Genomic DNA, 21055 nt, shown 5'->3' with positions numbered 1-21055 from the left:
CATATTTGCGTTTTCGTTCTTAATTTTGAAATATGTATTTAAATTTAAAATAATTTAATATTTATCTAATAATGGTACCAGTGTAATAAAAGGGTAGGGCCCCTTCGAACCTGAAATTCATATCAGTGGATTGTGCTTCAGTTACTGATTTACTGAATGTGTAAAATACATTTTATTGTGTACTTAGCGATAATTTTTATGTATTTTGCATGTAAGTAAACTAGGTGCGTATCGTCTAGTAAATAATTATTATTTCAATTATAAATTATTTAATTTCCCTGGACCACCAAAGATTTAAATTTGTGTTCTGTGATAGTAGTTTATATCAATCGTTGAAAACGAAGAAGAAAATAAGGCGAGTATTCTGCTTCTGTGAGATACATATGTTTTGACAACCAAAACCAAACAATACAATTTTTTATTTGAAATCATTTAGCAATAAATTATGAATTATTTAATCATCTTTATCATATTAACTACCATAATAAAATGCTCAATTTCCTCTGCAGGTGATCATTCACCTTATTACCAAAGGTGTGTCGAAAGATGTGAAATATTAAATTGTACTGAAGGTAAGCAACTCCCAGTTTAGATTCATTTTTTTTATTTTTTGTCTTCCTTAGATGGTAAAGAATTTTTAGAAGATAAACAACCAATTGTCCTTAAATTTACATTATGGGACTGTAGTCAAGAATGTCATCATGAGTGCATGTGGAAAACAGTAGATGCATTCCATGAGAGAGATTGGAGAACACCACAGTTTTATGGAAAAGTAAGTTGTTATCATCAACTGTATTGTAATTATGTAATAACCTATGTGTAATAAACATTTCTAGCAAAGTAATTCAATTGTTGCATTCTATACAAACATATTTCATAATGGTGTAACCTTGATCACATAAATGATTTAGGTATAATTTTTTTAAACCTTAGAACACTTGAAAAATAATATAAAAAAATATTTTCTAGAGATTTTACTATACTATATTCATTCCTAAGATAAGCTTGAGGTCACACTGATTGGTGGGTGTGTCATGTCATCACAGTTTGTCATTGGTTAGAAATTAATTTTATTTATTATTTTTAAGTTAATTTTTAACCAATGACAAGCTGTGACAACACAAGATAATCACCAATCACTAGTCTGAAATGGTGATCTTGAGCTTATTTTGGAAATGAACTTAGTATATAAAGAAATTTAATATTTTTTATTAATTAATAAAATCCCTTTTACATTTTTAGTGGCCTTTTATCAGGGTATTAGGAATGCAAGAACCTGCATCTGTGATATTTTCTCTGCTCAATGGATATTTCCACATAAAAATGATTAGGAAGTTTAGAAGAGAAGTAAGGGGTGACAGTCCTTTGGTATGGTTATGGCATGCATTCTTCATTGTAAGTGTTTAAAAATATAAATGACCATCTTTAAGAAACTCATTCATGTGTAGAGATACAAAAAACTAAATTTTATGCCTTTTTTTATATGTGGTACTTGGAAATTAAATAAGGTGAAAACATTCTTTCTTGGTATTTATTATGCTTTGGTCTAGTTGGGCAAAATTGTGGGAAAGAAAATAACATAAAAAGTCTAAAATAACTAGGAAATACTGATTTTTTAGGTCTCAAGGTAAACAGGTATAGTGATGAGGAAATAATTTCATAACTAAATCAAGATAAATTTACAGAAATTGTTTATAAAGACAAATAAGTCACTTCACTCCTTCTAAATCTCTTCACTATTCATCCAAAAAAATAATAGTTTTGGGTGGGTTTCTTTGATTCATACATATATCTTTTTAGGTTTCCGTACATGCATGGACCTGGTCAGCCATTTTCCACTATCGGGATTTTCTTTTAACAGAAATTTTAGACTATGCCTGTGCCTTCTCTATGGTATTGATGAATTGCTATGTTATGGCTATGAGGTAAATGTGTTTTCTTAATTTTACTATGCAACAAAAAAAGTATTTATTAATAATAGCTTCATATTCTTCTGAATAAAGTTGTCTTCCTGAAAAATGATAACATTATTCATAAGATAGTTTGAGTCGTATTGTTTATTCCCACTAAAAACACTGATATGAAAGCATTTATGGATATTTATTCTAAGATTATTCTGTATACTCCAGTCCCATAACCTGTCAATATCCTTTTGCAATATATGTATGTCAGCTATATATTTTATACATCTATATACCTTTAAGTCATCTGCAAAAAGTGAAACTAAGGATTCAAGATTATCAGAAATATTATTTATAAAGAGATTAAATAGTAATGGTGAACAGTGGCCTCCTTGGGGGACACCTGATAAAACTTCAAATGATTCAGATAGGAAATTAAATAGTTTCATCCTTTGTTTTCGATCCTTTAAAAAACTTGATATCCATTCTGTGGCCTTCTTAGTAAATCCTAAATTGTGGAGTTTTGCAAGCAAAATGTCAAAATTGACTCTGTCGAAGGCCTTGGAGAAGTCAGTGTAGATCGAGTCTACTTGTTCCTTTCTCTCCAATGCCTCCAACAGATCCATTTCATATACTGCCAAGTTAGTAATAGTGGATTTTCCAGCTGCAAACCCATGTTGAACTAGAGATAATAATCCTTTACATTGCCAATATAGTTGATTGTATACTATTTTATCGAATAACTTTGGTATTGCTGATTGCTTAGAGATACTATGATAATTTTTTACATTATTTTTGTCACCAGATTTAAAAATAGGTGATACATAGCTTTCTTTCCATCTAGTCGGGAAGGAACATGTAAGCAAAGATAAATTAAACAGTAGGTATATTATAAATATCATATACACCAGCAAAATGTTCGGCAAACAAGTTAGCTATGTTTTGAGCATTATCTGTCATTTGGTTATCAAGGTACATGTGATTTGGAACATTGTTTTATTTTTTTTATCATTAATGTATCTCCAAAAATGTGCTAGATTAAATTTGAGGTTGTTACCAACAGTTTTTATATAATTAGAGTGACATTTTTGAGTTTCTATTTTACATTTAGATCTTAATTTAGAAAATATCAAGTAATCTGCTTCAGACTTTGTAAATATGTTTTGTGGCTACTTTTCTTTGCAATAATTAAAGTTATTAAATATGGAGAAAACCATTTTGGAAAGTTAGAGTTTTTAATGAGTTTTCTTGGAATAAACTGATTAAAGACAGCATCTAGAGTTTCATAAAGCTTTTGTACAGCAGACTCAATATCTAATTCATAAAATAAGTTGTCCCAATTAATACCTGCCAAATAATCATTTATCGCTATATAATTACCATCTATGAAGTCAAAATAGTATTGTTCATATGATAAGTTAATTTTAGTAGCACATAAAAGATTAAATGTGTAAGCTATATTATTATTATGTGAAGGCATTAGAAGGTCTACAGCTGGTTCTACTTTCACTTTAGATAGGTTTGTAAACATTAAATCCAAATATGTACCCCTATCATTTGGATGTACTACTTTTTGAAAAAAATTATAAAAAGAAAAATATTCAGCAACTACTAATGCATTCGAGTTCTCAGGCAATCCACACAAACTCCCAGGTCATCATTATACCATATCACCTCAGGTAAATTATAGTCACCTAGTATTATAAACCTGCTATCTGTGTGTCCTTAGTATATGATATTGACAAGATTCTCAGTGAATCGTGTAGCATTCCATTGAGGATCTAGGTGTTAGATAGACTACACCAATAATGACATTGATAACTTAACATTAATTGAGTTTTGACCTAAATCTATCAGCTATTGCAATAATTACTCCTCCGCCCCGCTTTTTAGAACTCGTTGCCATGCTCTTGTCACAATGATACATATTATAACCACAAAATTTGATTTCATGTTATGAAAACTCGTCACTCAACCATGATTCAATAATAATTTTAATATCATATGAGCAATTTAATACTGACATCTCTAACTTCACTTGATGGGAAAATGCTCAAATGACAAAAGTTATATTACGCCGATGTGTGCTTCCGCCCCAGGGCTGGAATTTTTGGAATATGTTTATTTTATTTAAGTCGAATCAGATTTTAATGCATAAAGCGCTTATTGCATGCAGTCTGACAGAATTGGAAGGTAAAGAACTATTTTTCGCCTGAGTTACTGGACCATTAGATCCATTTATATTATCGTCCAGAATTCCTAATATTTATTTCCAACAAAACTAACGCAATTTTTGAAATTCCTTATCTTTACTTTGTTTCTTTAGTGTACAAAGTAGTATCTACACTGTGTTTTTTATGAGGGATCCTTATACCAATGATTTACTTCAATAAAAAAAATTATTTTTAGGTTATTATATGGTAAGCTTCCCACATATGGTTTAATTGGAATAACACTCATTTTTATACTGTTTCTGATGAGCCATGTAGCATATTTAAGTATAGGACGCATCGACTATGGTTATAATATAGAACTCAACATTGCTGTTGGTAAGTTGTTCCAGTTCTATGTAGTATATTTCAGCTTCTTCACGCATATCTGAAGCAATATACAAACTAATTACATATTTAAATTCCAAAATTAAATCATTCTAAAAAAATTCTCTTTTTGACATTGTCTATATATATATTTTTATGTATATATAGACATTTATTTTACATATATATATATATATATATATATATATATATATATATATATATATATATATATATATATATACAGCCATACAGCCTGTAGTCAACACCCCGAAGTATGAGCGGGAATAAAAAGTGTATACTACATTCATTTTACAAATTCCCAACGGTCAACAAACGCACGTGAAAGCCAAACAGGGTCGTACTGAGGTGTATCATATGATTTTTAAAAATATTTACTTTTGAAACTATTAGTGTAAGAATTTCTTGCAATTTATTCATTGTGAGCAAAGTGTAATGTTCCATTGAAGAAAAATGTACTAAAATAAAATATTCATTAACTGAGAGATGCATAACAAAGTGAACATTTTGAATAAAGTAGCATTGTCATAAGTTTATCAAAGCATAAAACATACCATTCAAATTACGCAGAGTCTGAGGAGCTACATGTGCTGCTGTCTTCGTCTGGATTTATTAATATGGGTTCGATCTGGTTTTCTATCATATTGTTCAACTTCCACATTTTGGACTCGACTTTTTGTTGAACGTGTTGCACACATTTCTGCCATTAGTTGGACTATTATTATTTATTGCATCATAAAAAATATATTTCATATCCGCAAATTTAAAAGTAGTGTTTTGTCTGCTGCATAATTTTTTACTTCTGCTCAGATGAGCTCACAATGGTATAGGGGCAGCCTTAACACTTCTTTGTTTTGGCTTTTTGCCATCTCATCAATGATATATTTATTATATTGTCCCTCATCTTCCTAAACGATAGCCACCAGTTGCAGTTTGTAACATGGAGTCCTCAACCCTATATTTTTTGATTTCAGCCACGCTTGGAGGTCAGCTTATGTTCAGAATATGTTCATTTTTTAATAACAAAAAAACAAGGTTTTTAGACGGTTTTTGCAAATAACTCATAAAGTATTTTATCTAAAAAATATTCATAGCAAAAATATAGCTTATAAAATAGCAAAAAAAAGCGTACGTATAAAGCCAGAAGCATATTTCTAGCTAATGAAAAGTAGGTTCTTATTGGTCAAATTCCAAATCGAATATTTCAACGTGAAAGAATAAAAAAAAAACAAGCACTTTCCCCGACAGCGAATTTTTCCCCGAAAAGTGCTTCATTTTTTTTTATATTTCTCGTTGAAATATTCGATTTGAAATTTGAATTACTTTTCATTAGCTACAACTCTGCTTTTACTGAGTCTACAGACTTCATATAGGTATAAGTACATCATTTTTTTTAACTTTTTTATAAGCTATATTTTTGCTAACAATATGTTTTTCCATAAAATACTTACTTTTTAAGCTATTTTCGGAAAACTGTCTAAAAACGTGTTTTTTTATTGAAAAATGATCGTATTCACTCGCAAATAACTCGATAAATATTGACTTTGTGCAAAAACTGTATAAAATAAAAGTTACTTAGAATTAGTGTTTATTCAATTCTGGCCTTATTTTGAACGCATGTTTTTTCACACCCGAGAAGGGGTGAAACTCACCCCCATGGCAAAACCACACATCGGCGCAATATCACTTTTTTTCTTTGCCGTTATCTATGTATATGCCAAAATTCATTTCAATCCAAGCGGTTCTTTAAAATATACAGCAAAAACCGTGAATCAATGGACTAAAAAGAAAACAAAACTTATCGAAACATCAATAAATTAAAATATTGGTTTCTCTTACCGTTATTAAAGTGATTACCATAAGCTATTTTTACTTTTGATTAACAAATACTTTGTTTTTTGATACTAAAAGTTCACTACACACTATAAAACTTAATACTAAACACTTAAACTAAACTCTAAAAAATAACACGACCAATAAATAACTTTACAATAACTATAACATATATTATAACACACAATATATTAAATTAAAAACCAACACGCTACAATTTGAATTTAAACAGACTAACAAGTTTGGGCCTGTAAAATGAGAATCCGTTTGGCTTAAGGCAATAAATTATATTTAATAGCCTCTTGACGAATGGGAGGGCGAATATCAACACATGCGTTTGTTGACACAGTTTTGAATTTGCTGAACGAATGTACTTTAGCAATACTCATACGCTTATGAAACACACCTGCCGCATCATAAGGGCCTTCACATTTTACTCTTTTTAACTAGTCTTGAGTGAATATCTTTAATCTTTTCTATCAGCCTCTCTTGGTTAACTCTTGTTTCTTCCGACCCTGAATGGCTATTAGGCTTCCGATGGCAGACGGGTCTTTATTTGAAGTTTATATACATGGTATAAATAATTCTACCTTTATTTTCATTTCATTAATCAATAAAAACTCTAAAGAATAAAGAAGGCTGACAGTTTAATAAAATCTGTAAAGAAAAAGAATGAAGTGTATAAAAATTATCTGAAAAATACAGACAATAACAAACAGAATACACAATTTACAAAAATAAATTAAATATGTTAATTATTGAAGCGAAAATATTTATTTTTACTCAGAAATTAGAAAATATAAAAAGAGTTCCAAAAGTCTATGGAATACTAGTAAAAATTAGATAATGATAGCACAAAAACTAATATCAAATGTATTTTAAATAAAAATATTGAGTTAAGGGGGTATGTTCATGCGACTTATAGTTTTCCCGGAGGCAAAACTATTTTTAAAAAAGAATTAATTTTATCAATTAATTTACAAAAATGAAAAAGATTGTGACAATTTTATACAAAGCTTTAATGTTCCTTCTTTAAAGTTTAAGAACAGACTGAGTAATATATCTAGCAAAAATGCAATGGTAAAATGATAATTCACTTATATAAAAATGCAAGCTAATTTAGTTACAAAGTTCATTAGAACACAAATCCTGGATCATCATTCTTAGGTGAATGAATAGGAAAGTGCCGGCTCCCATAACTCGCGTCAGTTAAAATGAGTGACATTCAAATAAACTAACAAATAACAATTCTTTGAGTAGATGACAGCACGTACATCATATTCTAATATTTTAATTTTTCCGGAAATTTAATTCTCTGAACAGCGACATTGTTGCCAGCGATTCCAAGTAAAGTAACTTACGATCGGTACAGTTCGCTCTCAATCGGAAGTATTTTTCAATGTAATTTGATATTAGTTATTAGTTAAAGATTCACAAATTCTAATTTTCGGACTGGACCATTGAATATAATTTTTGTATCGTGTTTTTGTTTATTTACCATTGAGGTTAAGTTGCTGTTTTGATTTTGAGTGTTGTGTTTTTAGTTTTATAAACATTTTAAATAGTGTATACCAATCTTGTTTCCTAATATTGATTGACTGAATATTTTTAACAATTGTAAATATTGAAAATAGATGTAAACATTAAAAAGTATAATTATCCTACTATACACATTTTTAATTAATTTTAAGCTTTACTGACTTTTCAAATTAAAATTTAATAAAAATAATCATATTTTTCTTCATTCTTTTTTGTGTAGAAAATTATGAGGTTATTATGAGATATAACAAAACCACTTGTTTTGTTTGAAGATTTTTCTTAAATTCGGCAAACGCGCATATGTCGCCATTTAATACATACATTTAATACTGCTGCCTTCTATTAAATGACACGTGAACTTATTTTCCCATCTATTAAGTGACAGCCGAACTAATTTCTCACTAGCAAAATGACAACTTGTTACTGTAATATCAACAAAATCCCTAGTTTGCAGATTTTAATTGTACTTTTGTCTTTAGGTACAGTTAATTTAAGAACGCGGCAGTATGGATAATGAACGTTTGCTTAAAATAAAGCTTTTTGGATAGTTAATGATTTACCTAGTTATTGTGTAGCTAAGTTTAAAAATTATTACACAATACCAAATTTTATGGATTCATTTAAGTATAGTTATGAAAAAGTTGGTGCTTTCTTTGGAAATTTTAAATAGATATCATTAAAATAGAAAGCTTACAGTTCACGCACATAATCATATATTGAGTATTTGTGTTGAAATAGTGACGATAACTGTACCTAAAAAGTATATAAATTTTAACATTGTCACCTACCACCTTAATCGCTGATAAATCAGAATATTAGCTTAACGAGAAACTTTTTTTATGATTTATTTTTCCAAATGGACTGGGCAAAATAATAAGATTTTTATATGGATTTTTTTTTCAGGTACTTTTACGGCACTTTGTTGGTTTGTCTGGTGTTTTTATAATCGTTCGAATCAAAAGTATGTATGGAAATGTGCCATTTATGTAGCAATGTCCGGTCTTGTTTTACTGTTGGAATTAATCGATAGGCCTCCAATTTATTTTACAGTCGATTACCACGCATTGTGGCATTTATCTACAGCACCTCTCATCGTTTTTGTATATGGGTATGTATGATAAATTACCAAATATATTAGTTTTAACAAGTATTAATTTTAAGGTATTATAAGGTGAGGTTAGGTTGGGATGTGATTATCGAGAAATAAGTGTTCATTTCGTAATACTGTAATACTGTAAATAGGTTGCAACGCACAGGTTAAGGTAAATAATAATAAAACATATTATTTGATGCGGTGTAATCAGATTAAAATAAAACAATAGACTACATTATTGAAAAACTACATTATGCAGATACACACATGTTGATTGCTGGATAGACAATGACAATGGCGGATGCCGATTTATGACAGCCGTTGACAGCATCCTACGTCAAAATGGGTGGCAGGGTTGCCAAGTATAATCTTTGTTACAGCATTAGTTTTAATAAGTATTTAACAAGTATTCAATGTTTGACATATTAACCATCACAATTAATCTATGGTTTAGGTACAGAATTTTCCACCGACTGTGTTTTTAAAAAAACCCAGAAAATATATAAGTCCAAATTGTTATTTGAAATATACCGAACAATAAGTTTTTATGTTTGAATTAATTTGGGTCAATTGAATGTTTTTGTGGAGAAGAAGAAGAAGAACGTGAAGATAATTATAACAGGAGACTTTAACGGCAGAACCGGAAGGAAAGAAAACGATAAAGTAGTGGGGAGATTTGGAGAGGATGAACAAAACGATAACGGAGAACATCTGATTGAATTATGCGAACTAAACAACCTAAAAATCACCAACGGATTCTTCAGACATAAAAATATTCATAAATATACATGGAAGCAAGAAACACGAAAGCTGAAATCCATAATAAACTACGTAATAGTCAGATAACAAGATACCACAATAAAGATAAAAGCTGTGAGAGGCAGAAGAAGAGCCGAATGTGGAACTGACCATAAACTACTGACAGCAAAAATGGGCATTAATTGGAAACATAACAAGACTCCCTCTACAGAAGAACCGTTGAACAGTATAAGAGAAAAACAATAGAATATAGAACTACTCCGAGAATAATCATTAAGAGAATTATACAAACAATGTCTAGACCAAAAATTAATTTACAAAAATGTCTAGACGAGCATATAAAGGCGAGTATAAAACAAGCAGCATTCGAAGCCATTGGAGAGAAAGAACATATAACAAATAAACAGCACTATTATGAAATAAATGAACCAACAAAAACGATAATTGAAGAAAAAAAGCAACTATGCAGAAAATAGCTGACTACAAATAACGATGAAGTTTATAAAGAATATAGAGAAAAAGATAGAGAAGTGAAAAAACAAAAACCACAACAAAAGAATGAAGAATGGGAAAGAACCTGCTTAAATATTGAAACATACATAGGAGGTGCAAGAACTTCGGAGTCATGGAAAGTATGAGAGGATTGAAATAAAACTGAGAAGAATCAATTAGTGTAAGATGCAAAACAATTCTTTTTCTGTATTTTGTACTAATTTTGTTTATTGTAGCACCCTGATAATGCAAATAAAGATTTGCGAAAGCTAGGTTTACTAAAAAGAGTACTTCTTTGTCCTATCTTCCGCTGCACACCCAAATATTTGAGTTTTGTATATATATATATATATATATATATATATATATATATATATATATATATATATATATATATATATATATATAATAAGTAGAAATTTGTTAACTAGCGACTTGATATTTTGAGTTTTAATTTGGATCTATATTTTGTGTATACTAAATATATGTATTTTTGGTTGCCTATACTCAAACTTCCCTTTAAAAGTGAGTCAACAGTTTTGTACATTAATATAAATGCACAATCGATGGAAAATATATTAATGCATTGGGATATAACTTCTAAAAATGACACTTTTTGTGGCATTATTCTTTATAGAAATCATTTGAAATTTTTTTAGATTTGCTATCGATGACTGCAAATATTTGAGAAATAAGAAAGACTTGGCGAAGAAACTGCCCTGAGGATCGGACAAGAGAACTAAAGATAAGAAGTATAAACGTCGAAATGCCAATTCCTTGAATAACCACAAAGTCATATCATTTTATAAGTAAATGGTCTAGTCACTTCATTTCGAATAATGAACAAGACTTGTTTTATTTAAAATTAATTATTTTTTTGCCCGTCTTTAAGGAAAACATTAAAATGTTAGAGTAATATAACGAAAAAGTATTAGTAGGTTTTTAATGTTAATATATTTTTTTTAATCGTCATATAATGGACATTAAAATAACATGAAAGATCATGGTATTTTTTTTAAGATTTCTAGGATCATTTTTTCTATGCTCGTTTGTCCCGATCAAGGGGAGGGGGTAATTTTTTGACATAATTGACATTTAGCTTATTGCATCTTGGGATGCAGGGGTACTACAGTACATTCAACCAACTTACACCTCAAACTATAAATGGAATTCGTAGGAAACGTTTCATTGTAGTAAAAGGCACGGTAAACTGCACTGGTGTTATCAATAATGTTTAACTCTTTGCTACATTTTAGGTATAAAATAAATATATATGTCATTAACCCGTTGTTCATAGTTTTGCATATTTTGTTATATTTTTTTATCGTTTCGAGGTGTAAGTTGGTTGAATGTACTATACAGAGCAGCAATATTGAGTTCCAATCCTAAGTCCACCTCTTCGATGGATTATAAATCGTTCGGTAGAGTGCACTGGGAGTAAATAACGAGAGGGACGAGAATAATACGGCTAGTTAGTATGTACCCAGCTTTCCAGTACTTCCTTATTACCAAAACTATGGTCCACGAATTGTATATCCATGATCCACGATATTGAAATGTAAATAATAAATTTAGTACATTAGGGCTGTGCATGTATTGCTTAGATAATTTCTAAAAAAATCAGATAGTGAAAAAAAATGTATAAAAGATCATGAAAATTGTATAGTTTGATTCATGAGTCTTGTGAGTATGGAAAAGAAGCAAATTTAATTTGTTATTTCAAAACTTTTCAGTGTAAATGTTCTTCATTGGCTGGATTATTGTTGGCATTAGATTTGGCATTACCGTACTTGGTATCTAGGTATACCATAGTACCATAATTGTAGCGAGTGACTCATATTTTCAATGTAGAAAAAAAAATAAAAATTAAAAAATATATATTTTGTTAAAAAACAAAATATTTTGTATTTCGTATTTTTATTTTTTTTTAGAAATATTTCTTTATTTAAACGTGATTAAAATCGTTTTACTCAAACACACAACCTGAGTTAAACACGACAGTCTTGTGTATGGCAACATCGTAGGAGCGTAAAGTATATTTACCAACACTGTATTGCAAGCACTAATGGCTCCAATTCAGTGACTCCGTCTTACGCGTCAGTCTCAGTCGATAGCGTCTGTGTGCTGTTTGTAGCAATCAGTGTAATCGTTATTTAATAAAAGAGTGATTGTTTGTGAATTATTTAATAGTGTTGTGTAACAGCTTTGAAAATGGCTAAGTCACTTTCAAAGAAAAGATTGTGTTCAGACGATTATATCAAGTATGGTTTTACCGTTATGGAGAAAAACGGCAGTCATTTACCTCAGTGTGTCAACTGCCATGCTGTTTTTAGTAATGATGCAATGCTCCCCGGACGTTTGGAACGGCATCTAATTACAAACCATTCTTCTTTGAAAGATAAAGGCCCAGAATTTTTTATTGCCAAAAAAAGCAGCCTAAAACGTATGAAACTTAACTCTACTGCAAATTTTCGTGTTGAAAATAAGGAAGCTGTGGAAGCATCATACAAAATAGCACTTTTGATAGTTAAAGACAAGAAACCACATACTATTGATGAGTCACTAATTAAACCTTGTTTACTTACTGCTTGTAGTACCGTACTTAGTGAAGACGGTTGTAAGAAGGTAGAAAAAATTTCTCTCTCAAACGACACAGTAAAACGTAGAATTGATGACATGGTTCTGGATTTGCAAAATCAACTATTGCAAAAATTATAAGGTTCACCGTTTTTTTCTTTGCAATGTGACGAAACAACTGATATTTCAAAGCATGCACAGTTATTGTTTTACTGTCGAGTTATTGACAGAAAACGGTTCCTGGAGGATATATTGTTTTCAACATCTCTTGAAACAGCCACTAAAGCCATTGACATATTTTCTGCTCTTGAAGATTTTTTAGTAATCAATGAATTTCTATGGGAGAAAGTAATTGGCATATGTACTGATGGGGCCCAAGCCATGACAGGATGTCGATCTGGATTTATGGAATTGGCAAAAAAGAAGAACCCTAGGATAATTGGTTCTCACTGCATTATTCACAGACAAGCTTTAGCTAGTCAGACTTTACCTGAACCTCTCAACGTCACATTAAACTTAACAATTAAAATAATTAACCACATCAAATTCAGCGCATTAAACACTAGGCTCTTTCAGACACTATGTCAAGAATTGAATAGTGATCAGGAAACCCTCCTGTTTCACACAGAAGTCACACAGAAGTGCTTGCAAGATTATTCAATTTAAAGTCAGAAGTTGAAATTTTGTTAATGACTTCAAAACAAGAAGATCTTCACAGAAGATTTACAGATGATAAAAATATCTTTTATTTGGCTTATTTGTCTGACTTTTTTGAGACACTTAATGTCCTGAATCTGAAGCTTCAAGGCCGTAAAAACTCATAAACACTTATGATGCAATTAAGGGGTTTATAGAAAAAATATCGCTTTGGCTACGCCGCCTTCACAGTTCCAAGCCAAACTTTTCCTTTCTAGTTTCTCTTCTCTTCTACAATACATCTAGTTTCGGATTTGAAAGACGTCATATCACGGCATTTGGAAGAACTGAAAAATCAAATTCGAAAGTACTTTCCAGATGTTAGCTTGGAAAACTGGGAATTTAAGTTGACAAGAGATCCTTTTCATATCGAAGTTGACATTGTTCCAGTTAACCTTCAAGGGCAGGTAGTAGACCTAAAATGTGATTCACAAGCAAAAGCAGATTTTGCAAACATGGACTTGGAAGAATTTTGGTTAACCTACTTTCCTGTTTACCTAGAAGTGGCTTTAGTATCTGCGAAGTTATTAGTCCAGTTTTCATCCACATATCTTTGCGAATCTGGTTTTTCTGCGTTGGCGTACATTAAATCAAAATACAGTTTCAACCGAATATCGAAAAACTTGTCAAGAACAGACAATGCCAACCCTCTCATTGAAAGTGCAAAAACACTCATATAAGACTTTCAACTTTATATGCGTATTTGATTTTTTGATTATTCTTTTTCTCAAATAACTAAACAATGTTAAGTTTATCGAGACATCAAATAAACTTTCGTATTTAAATATATCTGGATTTTTATTTTGCATCCCAGCTTTTGCTAACGTAGAGTTAGCATCGTCAGTTTCACAATTTCACTGTTCTAACTTGAACCAATCAATTATTGACTGGAGAGGACGCGTGAGCTATCTTCAGTGTTCATGGGGGGCGCCAGTGCTAAAAGGTTGAGAACTGCTGCCTTAGATGAAGAAAGCTAATCCTTGTTAAATATTTTTTTTTGAGAAAAACCTTTTATCCGCTTAAATTAACAAACATAACTGATTCAAGGATTAAATTTAATTCCCATTGTCAAATGAGACTTAATGATATCAGATTAAACAAAGGGTCGTCTAGTAACTTTTAGCACAGGTAAAATTGAAGTACTTAAACAATTCTTGGTACGAAACAGTACTAATAATGAATAAATGAATGATTCACCTTAACTGAATGTTTGTTTCCATAAAATATAAAAAAATATGTTAAATAAAAACTAACAATATATAAATATAATCTAATTTGAGTCATGTCAAAACAAGTGAATTCTTTAATTTACTTTTAACTTGCATTTAGTACTAACTCGAACTTTGATTGTTGTTCTGTGAATACAAATTACAAAATAGTCTGGTCAATTGGCTATGCCAAGGCCATTAAAAAAAAATCTGAGTCAATTTAGATTCATCAGTAGTATCTTCGCCTAGATCCACAACTATTGGTTCCATGGTTTCAATGAAGTTATCAAGGTTCCATATATTCTGCTCTTCTTTCACTACATGCTCAATACATTTTGCGATTCTGCAATAATCCATTAATTTTTTTATTAAATAATTAAATTTTCTCCTTTTAACAGTATTCCAACAACAAAAATATTTTTTTCTAAAGGGTAAACGTCTAATTTTACTGGCCTATAAAAAATACATTAAAACATGATTCACTCGCTACAATTGTGGTATTTTACTGTAGCTTTATACGGTTTTTGTATCATTCAGTTGTTCATTTTGTTGATTATCCTATGTACCATTTTGTATAGGAACATTTATATTTTTTTAAATAAAAAACAAAAAACGAATGCTTTTATTTATTTGTATAATACCCATGATCGTATTCTTCTGAAGCTATTTTCTTGTGGCTTCTTAATACAATTTACTATTTTTATTGGGAATAAGCCACAATTTTATAAAATACGCGTTCTCAAACAAAAACTTTAATAAATTAAACAATTTTTGTTTTTGTTACTTAAAAAAAACTTCTGGTAATTTAATTTTATCTGACTTATTTACATTGGCGCAATTCAGACATATATTTGGAGTTGCGTTCCTGGGTCGACTTTAAATACCCTTGTTTAGGTCACAAGATCAAAAGGATTGTTGATTTCAAAGTGGTTGTCGTCACTTACTGTCAATTGTCTAATATTTCATGTCAAAAATAAAATAATAAATAAATTATTGGTAGGTGATTAGGTTAGGTTAGGTCAAGGCAAGATCAGTCCCTGCCCAAAATCACAAACCAGAGATCAGAATTAATACCAGAAATAACTCCATATGAAATCAAAGCGGCACTTTTAGAAATGAAAAATAAATCACCTGGCGATGACGGAGTGGTGATCGAAGCGATCAAACTAGGTGGAAATAAAATTATCCAGACTTTGGTCAAGCTTTTCACCGAATGCATCTACCAAAGAAAAAAAACTCCTCAATGGAACAGTGCAGTAATTATTTTATTACACAAGCAAGGAGACATAACCGATCTAAAAAAAACTACCGTCCTATCAGTTTGCTTTCACACATATATAAACTTTTTACAAAAATTATCAAAAAAAGACTAGTCGCTAAATTAGACGTCTATCAGACTAGAGAACAAGCTGGATTTAGATCGGGATAGAGCACTAACGACCACTTACTAGTGACTACGAGAAAGCATTCGATACCATAGCTACCAGAAAATGTTAAAAGCATTGACAGAATGCCGAATAGACCATCGCTACACTCTCATAATCAAATATATCTACCAAAATGCCAAAGCTAGCGTAAGACTATGATTAGCAAGGAGTCACTGTATCTCCAAAGCTATTCACGACGCTTTTAGAACATACTTGTAAGAAGGCATATCTGAAAAGAATGGAGGAGTGTAAGGGAGGCCTATGGCCAGCAGTGGACGTGATAAATAAAGGCTGGATGATGATGAGATGACATCTTCATTATAGCCGATCGTATGGATGATGCAATAAGAATGTTTGAAAAATTATATAATAGCAGGGAACGACTGATGACTAGACTCGGTAACAACAGACATCTTGTGCTGGCATATGCGTATGACAAGGTATCTTAGTGCCTACAAACAGTACAATGACAGATGGCAGCAACAGAGAATAAATATACTCACAATGAGTATGATATAATGGTTGCTAATACTAAAGAGCAGTTCCATTTTGAACCAACAAGTGCGTGCTTAGGATGTAGAACATACATTTAAAATTAGGAGAATACATTGGCTGTCAAAAATGACCGCAAATATTTTTAATTCAAAGAATGGTTGACAAATATTTCATTTCGTTCATTTATTTTTTAAATAAAATACGCTGTTCATGACGTATATGCATGTCTTTTATATCAAATTAAAGATATTTTTCTTAATATGATGATATAAGGTGGCCTGAGAAAAAATGGTCGCAAATTAGGGTTTTCAGCTGTTAAAAACGCGAGGTATAAAAGATAAAGTAAAATAGAGTTATAGTGCAACGACACTGGGTGCATGTATATATATATATATATATATATATATATATATATATATATATATATATATATATATATATATATATATATATATATATATAAGTGGTAATATGTATATTATTATATATATTATTATATATCTATCGACGCATGCTTTAAAAACTCACACAACTGACACTTCAAACCAGTAATGTTGCGCGCTAGCTATCTTTTATTTTATCTATGATACCTCGCATTTTTAACAACTGGTAACCCTAATTTTCAACCATTTTTTCTCAGGCAATCTTATATTAAAAAAATCAGCCTTAATTTTATATAAAAAGCATACATATACATCATGAGCGCTGTGTTTTATTTAAAAAATAAATGAACGAAATAAAATTGTCAAAAAAAATTAGGTCCTCATCCCATAGAGAAATTAATTGCCTCTAAACTAGCAAACACAAATACAAGCAAGTGATTTAATGGTTGCATATATGGCAGTCGAAATAAAATAAAAACTTGAGGTAGAATATAATTGACAAGTTTTTATCAGATGTATTATGTAGACTTTACACTACATGATTTATCATGTGATTTGTCATATGATTTGGTCATAAAGTCAAATTTCCATGTTTACACTGTGTGATTTGTCATAAGCACTGTCATGCGGCTCATCATAGCTTCATCACACGGTACCTATTCCGCGTGATAAAATCATACGATTTTCGATAATAATACCGGTAATACCAACATATTTAAATATCGTGCCTTATTCTTATGTCAATTCGGCGACATTCACTTACCGAGAGACAGCATCCTTTATTTATTTTTTTTTTGTTTGTTGCATTGATATTGAACCTATTGTCTAATGTGTGCTATTATGTCGTGTTTTTCTTTTATTATTTACCTATTTAGTTTATTTTATTCTTAGTTTAGTGTTTTATAGTCTTCTTATAGTCATAATTTTAGTTTAGTTTCTTCATTAATTATTTTTAATTTAGTATAATATGATACTTGTTTAGTAGAAACAAAGAATATAGACGCTTCTATAGCGTATATATTCTTTGGTAGGTATTTTAATTTAGTATATAAGAGCCACCTGCAAGCCCAAAGACGTCTGATCTTTTTCTTCTTACTGCTGTACGCTATACGAAGTTGTTGCCGGCTGCCGGCTTGTATTCTTTGATCAAAGAATATAGACGCTCTATATTCTTTGGTATTATTATTAAAAGTCGGAAAGCCAATGCCATCAAAGATTTATTTTCCACTATAATAGTTTAAAAATCTAATAGTTGATACCTATACTTGCCTAATATCTCTATGATCATAAACAAAAAGAAAAATCAATAAAACCTCACTCATTGTCACTCATATCATAAGTCATAACTTATCATGCAGTGTAAACACGATTTTTTAAAACATCATAGAAACGAGGAATCATAACAAATCTCATATGATATTATCATATGATAAAATCATGTAGTGTAAAGTCTACCTTAATTAGGTAAAATATTATTTTTGGCCACTTTTTGGCTTATCAAACTTATTATCAACGTATTCTAATTTTAAATGTATGTACAAATATGAGTTTGATTAACTAAGTAGTAATCCTGCAGTGGTATCTTAGACTATAGTGTTTTCATCAAATTTGTATGTTTTATCTTTAAACTATCAAATGGTAAGCTGCAAATCTTGCTTTTGTAGTTCACACAAAAATTCAGTTAGGAAATAGTTGATTTTCCAATAATCTTCTTCTTCTTCTTCTAATGGCGCTACAACCCTTTGTGAGTCTTGGCCTGCTTAACAATATTCTTCCATTCTGCCCTGTCGGATAGTTTCCTTCGCCACTGCCTGATATTCATGGTTTTAAGATCCCTCTCTACGTCGTCTATCCATCTTTTACAGGGCCTTCCTCTTGTTCTGTTTCCTTGGGGCTTCCATCTTTGGACTACTTTTACAGCTCGATTATCTGGCATTCTTTCTAGGTGACCAAGCCAGTTTAGTCTTTGTGATTTTACAAATCTGACAATATCTGCGCTCTGCATTAGTTCATCCAGCTCGTGGTTCATTTTAATTCTCCACGAACTATCGCTGCATTGGGTTGGTCCAAATATCTTCCTTAGTATTTTGCGCTCAAATATTCTCAATTGATTTTCATCAGTGGTTGAGAGGGTCCACGTTTCACATCCATATGTGACCACTGGTCTAATTACTGTTTTGTAGATTCTCAGCTTAGACTCACGATTCAGTAACTTACTTTTCATTAAGTCTTTGTATGCATAAAAGCACTTATTACCGCTAAGAATCCGTGCTTGTATTTCTTGACTGATGTTGTTGTTGTCATTTATTATTGAGCCTAGGTAAGGAAAAGTGGAGGCATATTTGTAGGTATGGTTGTCTACCTTCAGATTCTCATGTTCATTCGATTTTGTGCACTCCATATATTTTGTTTTGCTTTCATTTATATATAGACCAAACGTAGCAGCTTCTCGTTTCAGTTCTATGACTTTTTCGCTCAATACCCTTTTGTTGCGGCTTATTATGGCAACATCATCCGCATATGCGCATATTTGCATAGCTCTTGTATTAATACAGCCGTTTACATCCAGTATTCTCCAATATTAAACTTATTATTTATTGTCTCTAAACTAGGCAAACACAAATACAGGCAAGTGATATGATGGTTGCATATATGGCAGACGAAATAAAAGAAAACTTTAGGTAGAGACAAGTTTTTATCAGATGTATTAATTATTAAGTAAAACATGATTTAAATAGTTCGTTGCTACGCCCTGCAGTATATATATATATACATATACTATATCTATATATATATATATACTATATATATATATATATATATATATATATATATATATATATATATACATATATATATATATATATATATATATATATATATATATATAGATATAGTATATACACTTCTTCTTCCTCTTTATAAGCAATTCGTCGTATATTCCTCTTTATAAGCAATTCGTCGTATATTCCTCTCTATAAGCAATTTTTTGCGCGGTTGTCCGATACTTCTGCCGAATGGTGACTTATATCTTACTATTTTGACGACACAGGTCTCCCCAATTGTGCTACGTGGTTATTCCATTCTTTTTTTACATTTAGTGTCAATTCGTTGATACACTGTACGTTATATTTTCTTCTAATATCTTCACTTCTCTTTCGATCTCTCAGCATATTTTCTGTAATTCTTAGTACTCTTATCTCCGCTGTTTCCTGTAGCCTCTGTGTTGTGGCTCCGTCGGGTCTGGTTTCTGAGGTGTGTCATTTTTGGCCTTACATTGGCTTTATAAATTATTCTTGACTTCATCTCAGTGTTAATGTGTCTGTTTTGCCATATATCTAGTATTATTAAGGCATTCTGCCAGTCTATTTGTTTTTTGTACTTTATCTCTTACTTCTTTGTACACATACACAATACGAATAATCATTAATAATAAACAAATAAAACAATTTTGTTGTAAGGTAGAATATATTTTCCTAATATTATTGTCACAGTCACTTTTCATTTAAAATTTTAGAATGTCAACTGAAGTCCTGCTTTCGAAGTTAGTAATAATATAGAAAAAACTAAAATATAGCATCACACAGAAATAACATTTTGTAAACATACCTAAGTACACTTTTTATAAATTTTCTGATTGCTATCAACTAATAAATTACAGTAATATCACAAAATAAAGAAGCAGCAGCAAATCTTTTCGTATAGAGATTTCTCTGTAAATTATTTCAAAGATTTATAGATTTTTTCAGTAAAACATAATAATATTTTATCGAGGAAGAGTTCCAAGAACTCTTTGAGAATCTCTTTTGTACAAACTACACGTCCCCTTCCACAACTATATTTAAACAATAAAAATAATTTTTGGTTAACTGAACTAAGGCACTTCAATTATATTTTAGTGACCTAATCATTCAACATGGCCGATGGGTGACATTTTGTAGAATATTTTAAACAGTGTCTCTCAGTATGTTTCTATATATTTGTTCGATTTTGTCGCACCGTTTTAACATGGCGACAGAAGAAACAAAACTTTGGACTACCCCTAATAGTTTGTCAGTTTTAAGGTTTTACGGAAAACGCTCGAGCAGGTCAAT

General features: G+C 30.7%; 2 protein-coding genes across 2 annotated transcripts; both read left to right on the top strand.

Annotated features, from left to right (window-relative positions):
- The first annotated feature begins 359 nt into the window (after nt 1-359).
- Nucleotides 360-15273, top strand: PGAP3 (Per1-like protein PGAP3). The gene is made up of 7 exons (XM_072525228.1): nt 360-572; nt 624-772; nt 1243-1395; nt 1801-1925; nt 4311-4450; nt 8735-8939; nt 10835-15273. The coding sequence occupies exons 1-7, from the start codon at nt 446-448 to the stop codon at nt 10896-10898; spliced, it is 963 nt and encodes a 320-aa protein (XP_072381329.1). The 5' UTR covers nt 360-445; the 3' UTR covers nt 10899-15273.
- LOC140435671 (protein FAM200C-like) lies at nt 12387-12893 on the top strand. The gene has a single exon (XM_072524392.1). The coding sequence runs from the start codon at nt 12387-12389 to the stop codon at nt 12891-12893; it is 507 nt and encodes a 168-aa protein (XP_072380493.1).
- Nucleotides 15274-21055: the final 5782 nt, after the last annotated feature.

This window comes from Diabrotica undecimpunctata, chromosome 3, assembly GCF_040954645.1.
Source record: "Diabrotica undecimpunctata isolate CICGRU chromosome 3, icDiaUnde3, whole genome shotgun sequence".
Lineage (NCBI taxonomy): Eukaryota > Metazoa > Arthropoda > Insecta > Coleoptera > Chrysomelidae > Diabrotica > Diabrotica undecimpunctata.
This window is presented reverse-complemented; position numbering and strand designations above follow the sequence as displayed.

Bases quoted from the DNA above. Each gene is read 5' to 3' on its own strand.
- PGAP3 (XM_072525228.1), top strand. From the start codon at position 446: ATGAATTATTTAATCATCTTTATCATATTAACTACCATAATAAAATGC. The intron at 1,396-1,800 runs GTAAGTGTTTAA...ATATCTTTTTAG, and splicing joins TATGGCATGCATTCTTCATT to GTTTCCGTACATGCATGGAC. The intron at 8,940-10,834 runs GTATGTATGATA...AAATTTTTTTAG, and splicing joins CTCATCGTTTTTGTATATGG to ATTTGCTATCGATGACTGCA.
- LOC140435671 (XM_072524392.1), top strand. From the start codon at position 12,387: ATGGCTAAGTCACTTTCAAAGAAAAGATTGTGTTCAGACGATTATATC.